Source organism: Coregonus clupeaformis, chromosome 33, assembly GCF_020615455.1.
Source record: "Coregonus clupeaformis isolate EN_2021a chromosome 33, ASM2061545v1, whole genome shotgun sequence".
Taxonomy (NCBI): domain Eukaryota; kingdom Metazoa; phylum Chordata; class Actinopteri; order Salmoniformes; family Salmonidae; genus Coregonus; species Coregonus clupeaformis.
Window position 1 is genome coordinate 15,640,405 of NC_059224.1, and position 23,406 is coordinate 15,663,810.

The 23,406-nt window shown below is 44.5% G+C and overlaps 2 protein-coding genes across 2 annotated transcripts; both read left to right on the forward strand.

The window, feature by feature from the left end:
• The first annotated feature begins 1,372 nt into the window (after window positions 1-1,372).
• On the forward strand, window positions 1,373-19,501 carry LOC121548868 (epoxide hydrolase 1). The gene is made up of 9 exons (XM_041860491.2): window positions 1,373-1,450; window positions 3,012-3,205; window positions 3,980-4,160; window positions 4,354-4,572; window positions 4,718-4,847; window positions 12,969-13,183; window positions 15,087-15,195; window positions 15,328-15,450; window positions 18,243-19,501. The coding sequence occupies exons 2-9, from the start codon at window positions 3,023-3,025 to the stop codon at window positions 18,448-18,450; spliced, it is 1,368 nt and encodes a 455-aa protein (XP_041716425.1). The 5' UTR covers window positions 1,373-1,450; window positions 3,012-3,022; the 3' UTR covers window positions 18,451-19,501.
• Window positions 19,502-19,597: 96 nt separating this feature from the next.
• LOC121548869 (transcription factor 23) lies at window positions 19,598-21,802 on the forward strand. Its single transcript, XM_041860492.1, has 3 exons — window positions 19,598-20,099; window positions 20,499-20,788; window positions 21,043-21,802. The coding sequence occupies exons 2-3, from the start codon at window positions 20,540-20,542 to the stop codon at window positions 21,178-21,180; spliced, it is 387 nt and encodes a 128-aa protein (XP_041716426.1). The 5' UTR covers window positions 19,598-20,099; window positions 20,499-20,539; the 3' UTR covers window positions 21,181-21,802.
• The last annotated feature ends 1,604 nt before the right edge of the window (window positions 21,803-23,406 follow it).

Consider the following 23,406-nt stretch of genomic DNA (forward strand, 5'->3'; position numbering starts at 1 on the left):
TTTCTGATCAATTTGATGTTATTTTAATGGACAAAACAATTGCTTTTGAACGGTAGTGTACATACAGTTGAAGTCGGAGGTTTACATACACCTTAGCCAAATACATTTAAACTCAGTTTTTCACCATTCCTGACATTTAATCCTAGAAAAAATTCAGTGTCTTAGGTCAGTTAGGATCACCACTTTATTTTAAGAAAGTGAAATGTCAGAATAATAGTAGAGAGAATGATTTATTTAAGCTTTTATTTCTTTCATCAAATTCCCAGTGGGTCAGACGTTTACATACACTCAATTAGTATTTGGTAGCATTGCCTTTAAATTGTTTAACTTGGGTCAAACGTTTCAGGATATATGATAAACAGAGTAGCAGCAGCTTATATGATTGTATGTGAGTGGGTGTGCGTGTGTGTAGAGTCAGTATAAATGTATGTGCATATTATGTGTGTGAGCAAATGATGGAGTGAGTGTATTTGTGTTGGGGTGTCAGTGTGCATAAGTGTTTATAGGCCCTGTGAGTGTGCATCATAGGAGGTTGGTAGAGCCTTAATTGGGGGGTACATGCTCGTGGAAATTGCTGGAGCGGAATAGGTGGCATGGTATCAAATCCAGTACATCAAACACATGGTTTCCAGTTCTAGTTTGATGCCATTCCAATCGCTCCTTTCCAGCCATTATTATGAGCCCTCATCCCCTCAGCAGCCTCCACTGATGGGGATAGAAGCTGTTCAGGAGTCTGTTGGTATCAGACTTGATGCACCGGTACCGCTTGCTGTGCGGAAGCAGAGAGAACAATCTGGCTTGGGTGGTTGGGGTCTTTAACAATTTTCCGGCCCTTCCTTTCACACCGCCTGATATAGAGGTCCTGGATGGCAGGGAGCTCGGTCCCACTGATGCACTGGGCTGTCCACACCACCCTCTGTAGCGCCATGCGATTGAGGGCGGTGCTATTGCAGTACCAAACAGTGATGCAGCCAGTCAAGATGCTCTCAATGGTACATTTGGAAAGTTTACAGAAAAATGTTACGTTTCATCTGGCCTGTCATTACATTTTCTATCCGATATGTACTTTACTCGCATAAAAAGGTTGGATGGAAACATGGTTAGTACCACTCTTTGAGAAGCAGTTGTTAACTCTCATTATGCGTTTGTACCAGAAAAGGCAAAGGTTCAGGACACAACGTTTTGGAACGTTCATATAGAAATAGCCTATGTAAAACAAACATGCCTCTGACATGTAGAATAAGGAATCACATCAGCTCTATTCATGGCATTTCTATCAGCAACGTTCAAGAACGTTTGACAACTGAAGGTGGCCAAGGTTTGCACTGGTTTGAGTCCGGTAGACAAGAACTACATTTCCCATGAACCACTGGTCTCTAGTTCGACACTAGAAACTGTGGCGGAGGGCAGAATTGTCACTTCATCTTGTGGAGCAACAACCCAGCAGCAAGTAAGATTAACTCTTGCATTTAATAAAACCCGAAAGAATAGCTCTAAAAGTATTCTTGGTCGATATTTCTTTCTTATCGATAATGTATTAATCGATCATGTATGATATTGAGACTAATGAAACATTGTTGCAAGTTGAAATGTGTGAAGTTTGGATTGTTGTGACGAGATAACGGTGCGTGAATAGAAATGGAAATCTAGAATGTTTTTGACAAAATATTAATAGTATTAGGCCTATGTCCCCACATTTTTTTGTAAAAGCAGTGCATGCGTCCATATTTCAAGTAAAACTCGGTAGCCTGCTTGTTCATCCTCTGTAGCTCAGCTGGTAGAGCACGGCGCTTGTAACGCCAAGGTAGTGGGTTCGATCCCCGGGACCACCCATACACACAAAAAAAAAAAAATTATGCACGCATGACTGTAAGTCGCTTTGGATAAAAGCGTCTGCTAAATGGCATATATTATTATTATTATATTATTGTTTATATTGGGTATTGTAGCCTATCCATTGTAGGCCTATCCAGCTGTTATCTGAAATATGTAAATATCAAATGGAATGTTAGGAATGATCTGTGAATAGATTCAACATTGAATAGGCTACATACCGTACTTGCAATTCCAGTCATCTCAATGCAAACTTTGTTTTTCAATTGGTTAGCCTTCTAATCAGATTAGTGCATAACTGGACCCGTTTTTAGGAACAGCTGCAGTATTGGACAACAACACTAACTATATTCAGGTCCATAGCAGAGCAGACTAGTTATTTTGCATGAACTATGCATGCCAAGTTAAATGTGTTGCCCTAGGCATTTTGTAATACAACTTCAGTCAGCTCTCATCACAGGCCTGTTTTTGCTGGTTGCCATCTGCTTGTTCCAGAAAAAAGTTCGTTTTGTCTGGGCCCCCATGGAGGGAACTTCTAGGGCTCAGTACTTTCATTTTATAGTTTGTAATCAGAAGATCCAAAAGGATCTAAATTGCTTTATGGATATATTTTCTGTCAGGTGAAAAATACGTTATGTCAGTTGTATGTCAATCAATAAAGCAATGCTCACAAATAAATCAGATCGATATGTTTCTAAATTCTCTATGAAAGTTGTTGTGGTATCAGAGGCCGGCCAGAGAAAAGCTTTGTCATGTATTTTGGCCCCAATGAATTGTGACTGGGGCCTTGTCCACACCATTCTTTACCTAATCCTTTCAGAACTGAATTCTGTACAACAACAGTGCTCCAGTACCTTTGTTCTATTTTCACAGTCTGCAAACCTCTGGTCAATTGTCATCATTTTTCAGTAGCAATTTGTTTGCATAATGGATAAAACAGTCATGTAGGCTTATGTGTGTCTGTGTATGTCTGTAGTGCTGGTAACCATACATTTCATGTGTTGCTGATTTATTTTTCTATTATAAGTTACATGCTAGACATAGCCTACAAACAAAAACTATTAATTTACTCACTACTAAGCATTACATATAAGGACAGTGAATGGCATTATAAAGGGCGTCCATTGTAACATGTCTGCTATCCTTGATTTGTTTATCCTGTTCACTGGGTAACCCAGAAGGCAGCACCATGTTTGCAGAGGTTCTGTTAGCCCTGGTGATGGGAGGAGTGATCTACTTCCTGGTGCAGAGGAGTAAGAGGCATCAGCTGAAGAGTGAGGATGGCTGGTGGGGGGAGGGGACTCCCGTGGACGGGGAAGAAGATCTCAGCATTCGCCACTACACAGTCCGGACGGATGATGAAGAGTTGGAGGTGAGATGGGGGATTATAGGCCTAGAGGAGGTCCAAGCTTAGAGAGTTAAGGCTTATGCAACAGTCTTTAGTTGATTAGTTGAAGATTAGTTGAGCTCCAGGCCATCTATAAATCACTGCTAGGCAAATCCCCGCCTTATCTTAGCTCATTGGTCACCATAGGAGCACCCACCCGTAGTCTGCGCTCCAGCAGGTATATCTCACTGGTCATTCCCAAAGCCAACACCTCCTTTGGCCGCCATTCCTTCCAGTTCTCTGCTGCCAATGACTGGAACGAATTGCAAAAATCTCTGAAGCTGGAGACTCTTATCTCCCTCACTAACTTTAAGCATCAGTTGTCAGAGCACCTTACCGATCACTGCACCTGTACACAGCCCATCTGAAATTAGCCCACCCAACTACCTCATCCCTATATTGTTATTTATTTTGCTCTTTTGCACCCCAGTATCTCTATTTGCACATAATCTCTTGCACATCTAGAATTCCAGTGTTAATACTAATTGTAATTATTTTGCACTATAGCCTATTTATTGCCTTACCTCCATAACTTGCTACATTTGCCCACACTGTATATATATTTTCAGTTGTATTTTTTTTTGTTGACTTAATGTTTTTTTTACCCCATATGTAACTCTGTGTTGTTGTTTTTATCGCACTACTATGCTTTATCTTGGCCAGGTCGCAGTTGTAAATGAGAACTTGTTCTCAACTGGCTTACCTGGTTAAATAAAGGTTAAATAAATAAAAAAAACTCATACTCAATGCTCCACCCAGGACCTGTACAGGAGAATAGACCAGACCCGATCCTTCCCCTCTCTAGAGGACAGCCAGTTCAACTACGGCTTCAACTCCCACTATCTGCAGAAGGTGGTCACCTACTGGAGACATGACTTTGATTGGAGGAGACAGGTGGAGAAACTGAACAAATACCCACATTACAAAACTAACATCGAAGGTGAGATGGTGTGTAGAGATTGATCAGTTATGTATAGAATAAGATGGAACTGAACAAGCAGATCTATTGGCTGCCAGTAAATACAACATAACTCTAAGTCTACGTGAAACTCTGCACACACAAAAAACAAACAATTTGAGTCACCAGGAAATGGCTTATGTTTCATTCAAGCATCCTCTGACCTATGTATCAGGCATTGACGTCCACTACGTCCATGTGCGGCCCAAGAACCTCCCTGAGGGCGTGACTGCTGTGCCTCTGCTCATGGTGCACGGCTGGCCAGGCTCTTTCTACGAGTTCTACAGGATGATACCCCTCCTGACTGAACCCTCCAACCCAGACGACATCGTGTTTGAGGTGGTGTGTCCTTCCATCCCTGGGTACGGCTTCTCTGAGGCTCCACATAAGAAAGGTAAGTGGTTAGAAGCCTGGCTGGGGTCAAGGCTCACATAAATGCCTAGCCCATTGAATCTAACAAAGCATGTCTGCCAGATGAACGTTATATTCAGTGACTTTATATTTGTTTTCTCTAATGAATGATTCTGTTTACGTTGCAGGTTTTGACTCGGTGTGTGCGGCCCGTGTTTTCCACAAGCTGATGAAGAGACTGGGCTTCCAACAGTTCTATGCTCATGGAGGAGACTGGGGATGGATCGTCACCACCAACATGGCCCAGCTGGAGCCCAAGTAAGACAGACAGACACACAGATAGATAGACAGATAGATCTTAGCTTAAGCCATGGGAGACATAGTCAATATTATGTTTGCCTCCTTATTTATGGTATTTAGAATGTATGATAATGTTTTATGAGTTAAATGTTCTCATCAGTGAATGATATGAAGTCAAAATTGGTCCAAGATGGCGTAGCAGTGCGGTCTTGTTTTCTGTAGTGTCCTCATGTAAATAGCCTGTTTTTTTTTGTTGTTTTTTGTATATATTTCTCAATATCACTTTCCATCCTTTAACTAAATATACTTTCCTGCAATCCGCCTCACCCAATCTGGAACGGATTCTATTATGTCTTTATTCAACAACTTTTTATCTAGAAACTCCTGCTGAAACTAGCCAGCTAGCCAGCTAACTAGCTACTTGCTATAAGCCACCGTTAGCGGTCTTCACCATTGTCCGTGGCCTGCACTACCTACCAGCCAGCTCTAGCCTGGACAATTATCGGCCAGTCTGCACATCGCGCTATCGAGCCAGAGCATATCGGATTTTCTGCCGGAATCACTGAATCACTGGACCTTAACACTGGATCATCGCAACTAGCTAGCTGCAACCGAATGGCTGTTGTTGTTGTTGGCTAATCACCACTGTCCCGAAGCAAGCCCCAGTTAGCCTTGAGCTAGCCTCAAGCCAGGCCCATCTCCCGGCTATCTACCTCTCTGTCAACTGGACGGGACCTCCTAGTGTTGACACGGAGCCCCGCCGATCCATCACGACTGGTCTGCCGACGTAATCGTCTGATGTGGTTTCAACAGGCTTCCCATTGACGACCACGAAGATCCATCTGCTAGCCCCGGCCCGCTAGCACACGCAATCAACAGCCGTGCCTCCTGCTCGCCTGTGCCGTAGCAGCCACTGAACTGCTCCCGGACTCACCTATTGCTGTTCACTGGACCTTATTATCACTCAGCTACACAGCTGATGCCTGCTGGACTGTTCCTTTATACGATACCCCATCCTGTTTATCTGTTTAGCCTCAGCTCAAACTTTTGTCGCGATTACCAGCTGTCTTAGCTCTCTCGAATAACACCTGTGATTGCTTTATGCCTCTCTCCCATGTCAATATGCCTTGCCTATTGCTGTTTCGGTTAGTTCTTACTGTACTTTTTCAATGTAGAGCCCCCAGTCCCGCTCAACATGCCTCAGATAGCTCCTTTGTCCCACCCCCCACACACGTGGAGACCGGCTCAATCGGTGCCTCCAGTGATGCTATCTCATTCATCGTTACCCAACGCTTAGGTTTACCTCCACTGTACTCATATCCTTCCTTATCCTTGTCTGTACATAATGCCCTGAATCTATTCTACAAAGCCCGGAAATCTGCCCCTTTTATTCTCTGTACCGAACGCACTAGAAGACCAGTTCTTAAAGCCTTTAGCCGTATCCTTATTCTATTCCTCCTCTGGTGATGTAGAGGTTAACCCAGGCCCTGTAGCCCCCAGTATCACTCCTACTCCCCAGGCGCTATCATTTGTTGACTTCTGTAACCGTAAAAGCCTTGGTTTCTTGCATGTTAACATCAGAAGCCTCCTCCCTAAGTTTGAGTTATTCACTGCGTTAACACACTCCGCCAACCCTGATGTTCTAGCAGTGTCTGAATTCTGGCTTAGGAAGGCCACCAAAGATTCAGACATTTCCATTCCCAACTAGAACATTTTCCGTCTAGATAGAACTGCCAAAGGGGGCGGAGTTGCAATCTACTGTAGAGATAGCCTGCAGAGCTATATCATACTATCCAGGTCTGTGCCCAAACTGTTTGAGCTTCTACTTCTACAAATCCACCTTTCCAGAAATAAGTCTCTCACTGTTGCCGCTTGCTACAGACCCCCCTCAGCCCCCAGTTGTGCCCTGGACACCATATGTGAATTGATTGCCCCCCATCTATCCTCAGAGTTCATATTGCTTGGTGACCTAAACTGGGATATGCTTAACACCCCAGACATCCTATAATCTAAACTAGATGCCCTCAATCTCACACAAATTATCAAGGAACCTACCAGGTACAACCCTAAATTTGATAACTTGGGGACTCATCATCCTGACTAATTTACCCTCTAAATACATCTCCGCTGTCTTCAACCAGGATCTCAGCGATCACTGCCTCATTGCCTGTGTCCGTAATGGGTCCGCGGTCAAACGACCACCCCTCATCAATGTCAAACGCTCCCTAAAACACTTCAGCGAGCAGGCCTTTCTAATTGAACTGGCCCGGGTATCCTGGATGGATATTGACCTTATTCCGTCAGTAGAGGATGCCTGGTTGTTCTTTAAAAGTGCTTTCCTCTCCATCTTAAATAAGCATGCCCCGTTCAAAAAATTCAGAACTAAGAACAGATATAGCCCCTGGTTCACCCCAGACTTGACTGCCCTTGACCAGCACAAAAACATCCTGTGGCGTACTGCATTAGCATCGAACAGCCCCCGCGATATGCAACTTTTCAGAGAAGTCAGGAACCAATATACACAATCAGTTAGGAAAGCAAAGGCTAGCTTTTTCAAACAGAAATGTGCATCCTGTAGCACTAACTCCAAAAGGTTTTGGGACACTGTAAAGTCCATGGAGAATAAGAGCACCTCTTCCCAGCTGCCCACTGCACCGATGCTAGGAAACACTGTCACTACCGATAAATCTACGATAATCGAAAATTTCAACATGCATTTTGCTACGGCTGGCCATGCTTTCCACCTGGCTACCCCTACCCCGGCCACCAGCTCTGCACCCTCAACTGCAACTTGCCCATGCCCCGCCCCGCTTCTCCTTCACCCAAATTCAGATAGCTGATGTTCTGATAGAGCTGCAAAATCTGGACCCCAACAAATCAGCTGGGCTAGACAATCTTTCTAAAATGAGCCGCAGAAATTGTCGCAACCCCTATTACCAGCCTGTTCAACCTCTCTTTCGTATCGTCTGAGATCCCCAGAATTTGGAAAGCTGCCGCGGTCATCCCCCTCTTCAAAGGGGGTGACACTCTAGATCCAAACTGTTACAGACCTACAGTGGGGAGAACAAGTATTTGATACACTGCTGATTTTGCAGGTTTTCCTACTTACAAAGCATGTAGAGGTCTGTAATCTTTATCATCGGTACACTTCAACTGTGAGAGACGGAATCTAAAACAAAAATCCAGAAAATCACATTGTATGATTTTTAAGTAATTAATTTGCATTTTATTGCATGACATAAGTATTTAATACATCAGAAAAGCAGAACTTAATATTTGGTACAGAAACCTTTGTTTGCAATTACAGAGATCATACGTTTCCTGTAGGTCTTGACCAGGTTTGCACACACTGCAGCAGGGATTTTGTCCCTCTCCTCCATACAGACCTTCTCCAGATCCTTCAGGTTTCGGGGCTGTCGCTGGGCAATACGGACTTTCAGCTCCCTCCAAAGATTTTCTATTGGGTTCAGGTCTGGAGACTGGCTAGGCCACTCCAGGACCTTGAGATGCTTCTTACGGAGCCACTACTTAGTTGCCCTGGCTGTGTGTTTGGGGTCGTTGTCATGCTGGAAGACCCAGCCACGACCCATCTTCAATGCTCTTACTGAGGGAAGGAGGTTGTTGGCCAAGATCTCGCGATACATGGCCCCATCCATCCTCCCCTCAATACGGTGCAGTCGTCCTGTCCCCTTTGCAGAAAAACATAAATAAAAATAAAATATGCCATTTAGCAGACGCTTTTATCCAAAGCGACTTACAGTCATGCGTGCATACAATTTTGTGTATGGGTGGTCCCGGGGATCGAACCCACTACCTTGGCGTTACAAGCGCCGTGCTCTACCAGTTGAGCTACAGAGGTGATGTTTCCACCTCCATGCTTCACGGTTGGGATGGTGTTCTTGGGGTTGTACTCATCCTTCTTCTTCCTCCAAACACGGCGAGTGGAGTTTAGACCAAAAAGCTCTATTTTTGTCTCATCAGACCACATGACCTTCTCCCATACCTCCTCTGGATCATCCAGATGGTCATTGGCAAACTTCAGACGGGCCTGGACATGCGCTGGCTTGAGCAGGGGGACCTTGCGTGCGCTGCAGGATTTTAATCCATGACGGCGTAGTGTGTTACTAATGGTTTTCTTTGAGACTGTGGTCCCAGCTCTCTTCAGGTCATTGACCAGGTCCTGCCGTGTAGTTCTGGGCTGATCCCTCACCTTCCTCATGATCATTGATGCCCCACGAGGTGAGATCTTGCATGGAGCCCCAGACCGAGGGTGATTGACCGTCATCTTGAACTTCTTCCATTTTTTAATAATTTCGCCAACAGTTGTTGCCTTCTCACCAAGCTGCTTGCCTATTGTCCTGTAGCCCATCCCAGCCTTGTGCAGGTCTACAATTTTATCCCTGATGTCCTTACACAGCTCTCTGGTCTTGGCCATTGTGGAGAGGTTGGAGTCTGTTTGATTGAGTGTGTGGACAGGTGTCTTTTTATACAGGTAACGAGTTCAAACAGGTACAGTTAATACAGGTAATGAGTGGAGAACAGGAGGGCTTCTTAAAGAAAAACTAACAGGTCTGTGAGAGCCGGAATTCTTACTGGTTGGTAGGTGATCAAATACTTATGTCATGCAATAAAATGCAAATTAATTACTTAAAAATCATACAATGTGATTTTCGTTTTAGATTCCGTCTCTCACAGTTGAAGTGTACCTATGATAAAAAGTACAGACCTCTACATGCTTTGTAAGTAGGATAACCTGCAAAATCGGCAGTGTATCAAATACTTGTTCTCCCCACTGTATATCCATCCTGCCCTGCCTTTCGAAAGTATTTGAAAGCCAAGTTAACAAACAGATCACCGACCATTTCGAATCCCACCGTACCTTTTCCGCTATGCAATCTGGTTTCCGAGCTGGTCATGGGTGCACCTCAGCCACGCTCAAGGTCCTAAACGATATTATAACCGCGATCGATAAAGACAGTAATGTGCAGCCGTCTTCATCGACCTGGCCAAGGCTTTCGACTCCGTCAATCACCGCATTCTTATTGGCAGACTAAATAGCCTTGGTTTTTCAAATGACTGCCTCGCCTGGTTCACCAACTACTTCTCAGATAGAGTTCAATGTGTCAAATCGGAGGGCCGGTTGTCTGGACCTCTGGCAGTCTCTATGGGGGTGCCACAGGGTTCAATTCTCGGGCGGCTCTATTCTCTGTGTACATCAATGATGTCGCTCTTGCTGCTGGTGACTCTCAGATCCACCTCTACGCAGACGACACCATTTTGTATACATCTGGCCCTTCATTGGACACTGTGTTAACAAACCTCCAAACGAGCTTCAATGCCATACAGCACTCCTTCCGTAGCCTCCAGCTGCTCTTAAACGCTAGTAAAACTAAATGCATGCTCTTCAATCTGTCACGATCGTCATACATAGAGGAGGACCAAGGCGCAGCGTTGAAGGTGAACATATCTTTTTATTTCTGATCACACGATCAAAACAATAAACGATAACGTGACGTCTACAGTTTCACACAAACCGAAATGAACAAGAAACCACAAACACAACGTGAAAGACCGATAGTTAAATATGGCTCCCAATCAGAGACAACGAGCCAACAGCTGACACTCGTTACCTCTGATTGGGAGTCACTCAAACAAAGAAATACAATACCTAGACCCACAACAAAACATAGAAACTAACACCCTGGCTCAACATACGAGAGTCCCCCGAGCCAGGGCGTGACAGTACCCCCCCCTAAAGGCGCGGACTCCGACCGCGCCAACGAAACACAACAGGGGAGGGACCGGGTGGGCACTCCGCCTAGGCGGCGGATCCGGCTCCAGTGGAACAGGCACGTGCCGTGCCGGACCGACGACGCACACCACTGGCTTGGTGTGGGGAACAGGCACGGGCCGTGCTGCACTGACGACGCACACCACTGGCTTGGTGTGGGGAGCAGGAGCGGGCCGGACAGGGCTGACGAAACGCCCCACAGACTTGGTGCTGGGAGCAGGAATGGGCCGGACCGGGCTGGCGACGCGCACCACAGACCTGGTGCGGAGAGCAGGAACGGGCAGAGCCGGGCTGACGAGACGCACCACAGACTTGATGCGGGGAGCAGGAATGGGCCGGACTGGGCTGGCGACGCGCACCACAGACCTGGTGCGGGGAGCAGGAACGGGCAGAGCCGGGCTGACGAGACGCACCACAGACTTGATGCGGGGAGCAGGAATGGGCCGGACTGGGCTGGCGACGCGCACCGCAGGTTCGGTGCGGGGAGCAGGAATAGACCGGACCGTACTGGGGACACACACCACTGGCTCTACACCGGGATCTGGAACGGGCCGGACCGGACTGGCAACACACGCCAGTACCTCTCGCCGTGCCTCTATACCTTCCATCCCCTCTTCTACCAGTGGCCCCCGTAACCCGGCGGCCTTCTCCGGCAACCCACTGGACCGCTCTATCGCGGCCTCCTGCTGGTCCGACGTCGTGAGCCCCCCCCTAAAAATTTTCGGGGCGTCTCTCCTACCCGTGGACCAGGTCTCCATATCCCTCGCCAGCCTCTCGCCCTTCTGCCATAATGTCAAGCCCTTGTCTTCCTCCCTCGGCTTGACCCAGTCCAGGAGGCGAAGGAGATCTGTGAGGGATCTCCCTGGCGATGGCTCCTGGACACGCTGCTTGGTCCCATCTTGGTGGTTTCTTCTGTCACGATCGTCATACATAGAGGAGGACCAAGGCGCAGCGTTGAAGGTGAACATATCTTTTTATTTCTGATCACACGATCAAAACAATAAACGATAACGTGACGTCTACAGTTTCACACAAACCGAAATGAACAAGAAACCACAAACACAACGTGAAAGACCGATAGTTAAATATGGCTCCCAATCAGAGACAACGAGCCAACAGCTGACACTCGTTACCTCTGATTGGGAGTCACTCAAACAAATAAATACAATACCTAGACCCACAACAAAACATAGAAACTAACACCCTGGCTCAACATACGAGAGTCCCCCGAGCCAGGGCGTGACACAATCGAACGCTGCTTGCACCCGCCTGCCCGACCTAGAATTACTACTCTCGGCAGGTCTGCCTTAGAATATGTGGACAACTACAAATACCTAGGTGTCTGGGTAAACATTAAGCATCTCCAATCCAAAGTTAAATCTAGAATCGGCTTCCTATTTCGCAACAAAGCCTCCTTCACTCATGCTGCCAAACATGCCCTCGTAAAACGGACTATTCTACCGATCCTTGACTTCGGCGATGTCATTTACAAAATAGCCTCCAACACTCTACTCAGCAAATTGGATTTAGTCTATCACAGTGCCATCCATTTTGTCACCAAAGCCCCATATACTACCCACCATTGTGACCTGTACGCTCTCGTTGGCTGGCCCTCTAACTCCAGGTCATCTATAAATCACTGCTAGGCAAATCCCTGCCTTATCTTAGCTCATTTGTCACCATAGCAACACCCACCCGTAGTATGCGCTCCAGCAGGTATATCTCACTGGTCATCCCCAAAGCCAACACCGCATTTGGCCGCCATTCCTTCCAGTTCTCTGCTGCCAATGACTGGAATGAACTGCAAAAATCTCTGAAGGTGGAGTCTCTTCACTCCCTCACTAACTTTAATCATCAGTTGTCAGAGCAGCTTACTGATCACTGCACCTGTACACAGCCCATCTGTAATTAGCCCACCCAACTACCTCATCCCCATATTGTTATTTATTTTGCTAATTTGCACCCCAGTATCTCTATTTGCACATAATCTTCTGCACATATATCATTCCAGTGTTAATACTAAATTGTAATTATTTTGCACTATGGCCTATTTATTGCCTTACCTCCATAACTTACTACATTTGCACACACTGTATATAGATTTTCTATTGTGTTATTAACTGTACGCTTTTGTTTATCCCATATGTAACTCTGTGTTGTTGTTTTTTATCGCACTGCTTTGCTTTATCTTGGCCAGGTCACAGTTGTAAATGAGAACTTGTTCTCAACTGGCTTACCTGGTTAAATAAAGGTTAAATAAATAAAAATAAAAATTTTAAAAGCCTCAGTTTGACTCAGATTCAATGTCTGTTGTACTTCATCTCTCCTCTCTGCTTTTGTCACCCCAGAATAATCAAAGGCTTGCATCTCAACTTTGCTCCCCCCTCCAAGCCGGGCCTGCCCATGGTTCTGTCTATAATGCTGGGCCGCAGTTTCCCCAAGCTGTTTGGCTTCAACGAGCATGACATCCAGCGCATCTACCCCGTTGTGCAGAACCTAGTGGTGGAGTCTGTCAAGGAGTCAGGATACATGCACATCCAGGCCACCAAGCCTGACACTGTGGGTAAGAGATGGAACCAGTTTTGAAGGGGAAGCGTTCTGGGTTACACAAAGCTTTAACTGCTGCTTCTGTATAGACCAGGACCAGGAATAAGAAACTGTGCTGTATCATACAGTGGGGAAAAAATGATTTAGTCAGCCACCAATTGTGCAAGTTCTCCCACTTAAAAAGATGAGAGAGACCTGTAATTTTCATCATAGGTACACGTCAACTATGACAGACAAATTGAGGAAAAAAAATCCAGAAAATTACATTGTAGGATTTTTAATGAATTTATTTGCAAATTATGGTGGAAAATAAGTATTTGGTCACCTACAAACAAGCAAGATTTCTGGCTCTCACAGACCTGTAACTTCTTCTTTAAGAGGCTCCTCTGTCCTCCACTCGTTACCTGTATTAATGGCACCTGTTTGAACTTGTTATCAGTATAAAAGACACCTGTCCACAACTAAGTATTTGGTCAATAACAAAAGTTTCTCAATACTTTGTTTATATACCCTTTGTTGGCAATGACACAGGTCAAACGTTTTCTGTAAGTCTTCACAAGTTTTTCACACACTGTTTCTGGTATTTTGGCCCATTCCTCCATGCAGATCTCCTCTAGAGCAGTGATGTTTTGGGGCTGTCGCTGGGCAACACGGACTTTCAACTCCCTCCAAAGATTTTCTATGGGGTTGAGATCTGGAGACTGGCTAGGCCACTCCAGGACCTTGAAATGCTTCTTACGAAGCCACTCCTTCGTTGCCTGGGCGGTGTGTTTGGGATCATTGTCATGCTGAAAGACCCAGCCACGTTTCATCTTCAATGCCCTTGCTGATGGAAGGAGGTTTTCACTCAAAATCTCACGATACATGGCCCCATTCATTCTTTCCTTTACACGGATCAGTCGTCCTGGTCCCTTTGCAGAAAAACAGCCCCAAAGCATGATGTTTCCACCCCCATGCTTCACAGTAGGTATGGTGTTCTTTGGATGCAACTCAGCATTCTTTGTCCTCCAAATACGACGAGTTGAGTTTTTACCAAAAAGTTATATTTTGGTTTGATCTGACCATATGACATTCTCCCAATCCTCTTCTGGATCATCCAAATGCACTCTAGCAAACTTCAGACGGGCCTGGACATGTACTGGCTTAAGCAGGGGGACACGTCTGGCACTGCAGGATTTGAGTCCCTGGCGGCGTAGTGTGTTACTGATGGTAGGCTTTGTTACTTTGGTCCCAGCTCTCTGCAGGTCATTCACTAGGTCCCCCCGTGTGGTTCTGGGATTTTTGCTCACCGTTCTTGTGATCATTTTGACCCCATGGGGTGAGATCTTGCGTGGAGCCCCAGATCGAGGGAGATTATCAGTGGACTTGTATGTCTTCCATTTCCTAATAATTGCTCCCACAGTTGATTTCTTCAAACCAAGCTGCTTACCTATTGCAGATTCAGTCTTCCCAGCCTGGTGCAGGTCTACAATTTTGTTTCTGGTGTCCTTTGACAGCTCTTTGGTCTTGGCCATAGTGGAGTTTGGAGTGTGACTGTTTGAGGTTGTGGACAGGTGTCTTTTATACTGATAACAAGTTCAAACAGGTGCCATTAATACAGGTAACTAGTGGAGGACAGAGGAGCCTCTTAAAGAAGAAGTTACAGGTCTGTGAGAGCCAGAAATCTTGCTTGTTTGTAGGTGACCAAATACTTATTTTCCACCATAATTTGCAAATAAATTCACAAAAAATCCTACAATGTGATTTTCTGGATTTTCTTTTCCTCAATTTGTCTGTCATAGTTGACGTGTACCTATGATGAAAATTACAGGCCTCTCTCATCTTTTTAAGTGGGAGAACTTGCACAATTGGTGGCTGACTAAATACTTTTTCCCACCACTGTATATCTGATTATGTGTGTGTCTGATCTCTTTCTATAGGTCGAGGGTTGAATGATTCTCCGGTGGGTCTTGCTGCCTATATCTTGGAGAAGTTTTCCACCTGGACTGACCATGACTTCAGGAACCTGGATGATGGAGGACTTACGAGGTAGAACGTCTTAGACCTGAACCACAGCCTTTGATGTGGAATAGGATAGTTGGTTAGAATTCAAAGGCTTCTTTGTCAAATTACCATGTCCATTTTTATGGCATTTGTTTTTTAGCACCTCTTACCTTGCAGGAAGTTCAGTCTGGATGACCTGCTGACCAACGTGATGATCTACTGGACATCTGGCTGCATCATCTCCTCCATGCGCTTCTACAAGGAGAACTTCAGCAAGGGTCTTGACCAGCCACACTCAAAGTCAGTGGAATGTTGCTATGTAATATCTACAGTTGAAGTCGGAAGTTTACATACACTTAGGTAGGAGTCATTCAAACTTGTTTTAACAACAGCAAAGGACCTTGTGAAGATGCTGGAGGAAACAGGTACAACGTTATCTACAGTGGGGAGAACAAGTATTTGATACTCTGCCGATTTTGCAGGTTTTCCTACTTACAAAGCATGTAGAGGTCTGTAATGTTTTATCATAGGTACACTTCAACTGTGAGAGACGGAATCTAAAACAAAAATCCAGAAAATCACATTGTATGATTTTTAAGTAATTAATTTGCATTTTATTGCATGACATAAGTATTTGATACATCAGAAAAGCAGAACTTAATATTTGGTACAGAAACCTTTGTTTGCAATTACAGAGATCATACGTTTCCTGTAGGTCTTGACCAGGTTTGCACACACTGCAGCAGGGATTTTGGCCCACTCCTCCATACAGACCTTCTCCAGATCCTTCAGGTTTCGGGGCTGTCGCTGGGCAATACGGACTTTCAGCTCCCTCCAAAGATTTTCTATTGGGTTCAGGTCTGGAGACTGGCTAGGCCACTCCAGGACCTTGAGATGCTTCTTACGGAGCCACTCCTTAGTTGCCCTGGCTGTGTGTTTCGGGTCGTTGTCATGCTGGAAGACCCAGCCACGACCCATCTTCAATGCTCTTACTGAGGGAAGGAGGTTGTTGGCCAAGATCTCGCGATACATGGCCCCATCCATCCTCCCCTCAATACGGTGCAGTCGTCCTGTCCCCTTTGGAGAAAAGCATCCCCAAAGAATTATGTTTCCACCTCCATGCTTCACGGTTGGGATGGTGTTCTTGGGGTTGTACTCATCCTTCTTCTTCCTCCAAACACGGCGAGTGGAGTTTAGACCAAAAAGCTCTATTTTTGTCTCATCAGACCACATGACCTTCTCCCATTCCTCCTCTGGATCATCCAGATGGTCATTGGCAAACTTCAGACGGGCCTGGACATGCGCTGGCTTGAGCAGGGGGACCTTGCGTGCGCTGCAGGATTTTAATCCATGACGGCGTAATGTATTACTAATGGTTTTCTTTGAGACTGTGGTCCCAGCTCTCTTCAGGTCATTGACCAGGTCCTGCCGTGTAGTTCTGGGCTGATCCCTCACCTTCCTCATGATCATTGATGCCCCACGAGGTGAGATCTTGCATGGAGCCCCAGACCGAGGGTGATCTTGAACTTCTTCCATTTTCTAATAATTTCGCCAACAGTTGTTGCCTTCTCACCAAGCTGCTTGCCTATTGTCCTGTAGCCCATCCCAGCCTTGTGCAGGTCTACAATATTATCCCTGATGTCCTTACACAGCTCTCTGGTCTTGGCCATTGTGGAGAGGTTGGAGTCTGTTTGATTGAGTGTGTGGACGGGTGTCTTTTATACAGGTAACTTGTTCAAACAGGTGCAGTTAATACAGGTGGAGAACAGGAGAGCTTTTTAAAGAAAAACTAACAGGTCTGTGAGAGCCGGAATTCTTACTGGTTGGTAGGTGATCAAATACTTATGTCATGCAATAAAATGCAAATTAATTACTTAAAAATGTGATTTTCTGGATTTTTTATGAAATTACAGACCTCTACATGCTTTGTAAGTAGGAAAACCTGCAAAATCGGCAGTGTATCAAATACTTGTTCTCCCCACTGTATATCCACAGTAAAACGAGTCCTATATCGACATAACCTGAAAGGCCGCTCAGCAAGGAAGAAGCCACTGCTCCAAAACCTCCATAAAAAAGCCAGACTACGGTTTGCAACTGCACATGGGGACAAAGATCGTACTTTTTGGAGAAATGTCCTCTGGTCTGATGAAACAAAAATATAACTGTTTGGCCATAATGACCATCGTTATGTTCTGAGGAAAAAAGGGGTGGCTTGCAAGCCGAAGAACACCATCCCAACCGTGAAGTACGGGGGTGGCAGCATCATGCTGTGGGGGTGCTTTGCTGCAGGAGGGACTGGTGCACTTCACAAAATAGATGGCATCATGAGGAAGGAAAATTATGTGGATATATTGAAGCAACATCTCAAGACATCAGTCAGGAAGTTAAAGCTTGGTCGCAAATGGGTCTTCCAAATGGACAATGACCCCAATCATACTTCCAAAGTTGTGGCAAAATGGCTAAAGGACAACAAAGTCAAGGTATTGGAGTGGCCATCACAAATCCCGGACCTCAATCCTATAGAACATTTGTGGGCAGAACTGAAAAAGCTTGTGCGAGCAAGGAGGCCTACAAACCTGACTCCGTTACACCAGCTCTGTCAGGAGAAATGGGCCAAAATTCACCCAACTTATTGTGGTAAGCTTGTGGAAAGCTACCCGAAATGTTTGACCCAAGTTAAACAATTTAAAGGCAATGCTACCAAATACTAATTGAGTGTATGTAAACTTCTGACCCACTGGGAATGTGATGAAAGAAATAAAAGCTTAAATAAATAATTATCTCTATAATTATCCTGACATTTCACATTCTTAAAATAAAGTGGTCATCCTAACTGACCTAAAACAGGGAATATTTACTAGGATTAAATGTCAGGAATTGTGAAAAACTGAGTTTTTAAATGTATTTTGCTAAGGTGTATGTAAACTTCTGACTTCAAGTGTATGTATGTGCTATGTAATAGTCTAGCTAGCACGAGGAGCTCCACCTTCAGAATAAATTTATCCTGGTAAGTCATGCTGTTAAAGTAGAAAGGACAAACATATTTTATGTTTCAGTAAACTAATGCACTTATTCACTCCTTCTCTACCCAGGATGCCAGTGCATGTGCCCACCGGTTTTGCCTGCTTCCCCAACGAGCTGATGCACACCCCCAAGCTGTGGGTGCAGCAGAAATACCGCGAGCTGAAGACCTTCACGCCCATGGCCCGAGGAGGACACTTCGCCGCCATGGAGGAGCCAGAACTCATGGCCCAGGACATCCAGAACTTCACCAAGATGCAGGAGAAGAGGAGGAAGTGATTGCCGCTCTGCACATCTGCCTTTCCTGTTTACCAAACAGCACCAGATGCTAGGTCAGCAAGCACTGGTATTATGATAGCACTGACATGTGCCAGAAGCTACTTACTGATAAGCCCATAGAGAGAGAAACCTCTGCCATAGCTGCCTTTTTACACACATCAGCAAATAATACTAGCCATGTCACAGATCTGTTTGTGCTGTTTTGGCATGACAATGCCCATATGACAGTCCGTCCAGGATTCTGCGATCACAACTCTATATTATGCGAGGGCTTGCAAATTTGACCAATCACCGCACTATTTCTGCTTAAAACAGTAAAATCATTGCAATATTATCATCGCATAAATCTGACCCATCACCGCAGCACAAAAAGAGAGCTTGCAATTTCAACCAATCACCGCACGTTTGCCGCATAATATATTTAAATCAAGCCACACGTCAACAAACTTTTCCCCTCGTCAGCGCATTTCCGTGACAAATTGGACAAAATCATTGCAAAATGTCAGAATTGCTGCAGCAAAATCAAGCATTTTTTACCGCAAATATCGCAAAAACTCCAGATGAAGTCCTGGAGGAATGATATGAGGTGGCAAGACTGCACAAACAGATCTGGGACCAGGCTAATGTAATACAGTAAAGCCTCCCAATGACTACTGCCAATGAGGTGTGGAAGATAAGTGTTCAACAACTTACTCTCTAGTTAGGAAATTATCCATGGACCAGTTGATAAGAGTGAATAGAAGACAATTTAGTTTAGGTTGTTCCTGAATCATTGTTAAGCAGGAGAGCACAGGCAGTTATACGTTTAGATTACTGGCATAGTCTAGCCCCGAGTGGTTATCAAATGATGCATAACATTTCAGGTGATATGTTTTTTAAATTATTTTTTGCAATAGTTGCCAGAGACTGAAATGTGTATTTTATTCTGATCACCTGTTCTGTTATTATTTACTCAAGTTATTTACAATGTTATAGCATTCCATAAATAGCACTGTATTTATTTCAGACACTAATCTCCTGATCTATATATATTTTTGGGACAAATTATATTAATAAACATTTAAATTAAATTATTGTTCTGTCTTTCTGCTAATGTCTTGGGGGTCACACCTAAGTTATGTGGCCTTGGTCCCCATTCATGGTTTAATACCCCAAAATTGTATGATGATGGTATCAAGTGCAGTACCATCCTCCTAGTTCTCCATCATGGCAGGGAGACCAGAGGTTCCTCCAGCTGCTGCCAGGCCCTGGTGTTTCCCAAGCCCTGCGTCCTGCCCTGGGACACCCCACCACTCTGAGGCTGCTCCCCTTGGCAGAGCACACCCGGGGGAGGTGTGGGTGGGGGAGATGAGGGCCGCTTGAAGATCCCCACATGACCTCACCAGATAAGGCAAGGGGAGGGAAAGAGAGACGGAGAAAGAGAGTAATGGTTGGAGAGGGAGGACATAGGACCACGATGCGCAGCGGAGAAGCTGTGACTGGAGATTGTTAGAGGGGCTGGGGAACTGCGGTCAGAAGCGGGCGAGCTCTGGGTCTCTGTTGGTCTTCAGTAGGGTGTCTGGAGCTGGTTGGTCTTCAGTTAGGTGGACAGTCTGAGGGCACCGCAGCCTGGACACAGACAGTCCATACGTAGGGATCCTAAGAAGTGGGTGAGTTAAATCTCTACAGAACCTGGAGTGAATACAGTAGATCCGTGGGCACTTCAGGGTTATAGCTTGAAAGTAATTAAATATTTGGAAGGTCATCTCAGCTTTTATTTATGTTAAGTAGCGCTACGAAATGAAATTGTGAATTATTTCTGAATTACTGAACTCTTTCATTGTTGATATCTGGACAATATTTAGACCCTTCACGTTAAATATTTGCAGAATCAACTTCACACATGTCAGATCTTGTGGTATGGAAGCTGAATTTATAGTAGTCTAGCACTTTAATTTTACATTAATTGGTATGTCATTATTGTCTCACTATCTCCATATGAATTTAGTGTCGTATACCACGTAAATGTAATGAAGCATAAGTGTTTCTGTTCCTCCTGCGTGGTCCAGGTGAGGTCTGGGTGTGTGACGGGGTGCAGCCCAGCAGGGCTATGAAGTCCCAGCACTCCCCAGAGAACGCGGCCAGGGAGAGGAGCCGTGTGCGTAACCTCCGCCAGGCTTTCCACAGCCTGCAGGCAGCCCTGCCCTCTGTCCCCCGTGACACCAAGCTCTCCAAGCTGGACGTCCTGGTCCTGGCCACTGATTACATCGCCCACCTTACTGAGACCCTGGACCAGGGCGGGGCTCTCTCTGAACTCACACTGCCCCCCAGGGCAGGGGGATACCTCCACCCAGTCAAGGTTGGTGACATCAAACTACCTGGGTGCTTATCTTTTTAGTTCCTTGGTTATCATAGCTTATAACCCCGATCTGTCCAGATGTTCAGTTAAAATCAGACATGAATTGTAGTGTAACAGCAGTGTAGTAGGATGTCCACAGTAGGCATCACTACTTCTTACATTATCTATATGACATTCACAAAGAGTTGTTTGAATTTGGTATGACTTATAACAATCATACAGACTAAAGTTGAACATGTTTCCTGTCCTGACAGAAGTGGCCGATGCGCTCCTTGCTGTACTGTGGGAGTGTGGGAGAACTGCTGTCAGCCAATCAGACGCCAGCGTCAGGGGAGGAGGAGACACATCCACTGACCCCTACCCCAGAGGTCGACATGGACCGATCCGTTTAGGACTAGGAGCGGTGAAATACAATATATCCAACTGTGATGCTTATGAAACTGCAGCGAATGGCAATGTAATGTATGTGCTAAACACGGAAACACCTACAATGATGTCAAGATAAAAATCAAATACACCAAAATCAAAGGATCGCTTTGATTAGCACATGAAATCACTCTTATTACAGAAGCATAAAACATAAATCACTACTTTGGAGAAAAGTGTGTGAAATATTTGTTAGGGACAGATCTACATTTACTGGGGAGAGGGGCTGGTCCAACTCAAGGTGTCATAAAAAAATAAATGCACCCCCCCTCCCAAACGTACAAAATATTTTCACATGACCCTCCCCTTGTACTGTAAAATTAATTGAACACCCTCCCCCCTCGTAGAATTAACTCTAAATGATTATTACGACCACAAATAACAATAACTGTAGCTACCCTGTGTTTATAAACATAGATATTGCCACTTTAGCATGCTTTTGTGGCACAGTCGATGCCACGTGGGACTATGGGCCAGAAGGTTGAGGTTTCACTGACCACCACAGACGAGCTCATTCTCCCTGCCTGTTTCATTACACTATGATCAGAGCCGGCTGCAGACAATGATCAGCTAGGGGGAAATCAGATTTTAAACATTTTGATGCCATAATTATAATTATATAAAATATATGCAAAGAATTTTCCACCAACAGGTTTCTGTGCCAACGCACCACACAACTAATAAACAAAGCATACCGACTTCGGCCACTTCAATATCATTGTTTCCGTTTTCAATACAATAAATAGACTATATAAATCTCGACAAACAGAAAATTCCCCACTTTACCTTGTAGGATTCCCCAGATTTGAAGGCTTGGCTTGACAATCTCTGAATGTCATTCAACTTTTGGGTGTTTTGTAACAGATGTCTCTTTCCATTCAGCAATTGGCCGCTGCACAGTTTGGATTGATTGATTGATTTTATTTGTCAGTTAAAAAAAATACATATATACACATAAAGATTTTTCAAAGTGACCGGGACTGCACAATAAAGTCGGGGACTTATTTCTATTGTGGTCCCTATTGAAGTTGATCTCCTGGATTTGTTTCATTTTTAGTGTTCTAGTTGTGTTGGGGGTGGGAGGGAATGGACGGACAGATTAACAGAAAGGGAGGATTGTTGTGAGAATTTTTGGCAACCATGCATTCAGCTGTGGAGCCCTGAGTACTAGTCCATATCTGTGCTATAATGACTGCTTTAGGGTAAAAATGTATTTGAACAGCAGACAAACTTAGCTAAATTGATGTAAATAACATATTGAAATCATGTTATGGCTTTGTTTGAGCTATCTGATATACAGTGAACTCCAAAAGTATTGGGACAGTGACAAATGTTTTGTTTTTTAGGCTCTGTACTCTAGCACTTTGGATTTGAAATGATACTATGAGGTTAAAGTGCAGACTGTCAGCTTTCATTTGAGGGTATTTTCATTGATATCGGGTGATCCGTTTAGAAATTACAGCACTTTGTGTCATTTCTGAGTCACTTTTATTGTAAATAAGAATAGAATATGTTTGTAAACACTTCTACATTAATGTGGATGCTACCATGATTACGGATAATCCTGAATGAATCGTGAATAATGATGAGTGAGAAAGTTAGACACATATCATACCCCCAAGACATGTTAACCTCTCACCATTACAATAACAGGGGAGGTTAGCATTTTGTTTGGGGGGGGGGTTGATATTTGTGCGTCTAACTTTGACTCATCATTATTCACGATTCATTCAGGATTATCCGTAATCATGGTAGTATCCACATTAATGTAGAAGTGTTTAGAAACATATTATATTCTTATTTACATTAAAAGTGACTCCAAAATGACACAATACATTATTTACCATTCATTTATTTTGTGCACAAAATAATCTGAAATAACCAAAACAAATAGCAGATGCAGCCAACAAATGTGTGTCTCACAAGCATGATGTAGTCATTGCATTTTACTACTTTAATACACATAAGTGAATTTGTCCCAATACTTTTGGTCCCCTAAAATGGGGGGGACTATGTACAAAAAGCTGTAATTTCTAAGCGGTTCACCCGATATGGATGAAAAAGACCTTCAAATTAAAGCTGACAGTCTGCACTTTAACCTCACAGTCATTGTATCATTTCAAATCCAAAGTGCTGGAGTTATCGCCCAGAGAAGTTACATAATCATGAGGCAATTTCATCATTTCGTCAGG

Coding starts and splice junctions, on each gene's coding strand:
- LOC121548869 (XM_041860492.1), top strand. CDS start 20,540: ATGAAGTCCCAGCACTCCCCAGAGAACGCGGCCAGGGAGAGGAGCCGT. Junction 20,789..21,042: donor GATACCTCCACCCAGTCAAG/GTTGGTGACATC, acceptor CTGTCCTGACAG/AAGTGGCCGATGCGCTCCTT.
- LOC121548868 (XM_041860491.2), top strand. CDS start 3,023: ATGTTTGCAGAGGTTCTGTTAGCCCTGGTGATGGGAGGAGTGATCTAC. Junction 4,848..12,968: donor ATGGCCCAGCTGGAGCCCAA/GTAAGACAGACA, acceptor TTGTCACCCCAG/AATAATCAAAGGCTTGCATC. Junction 13,184..15,086: donor CACCAAGCCTGACACTGTGG/GTAAGAGATGGA, acceptor CTCTTTCTATAG/GTCGAGGGTTGAATGATTCT.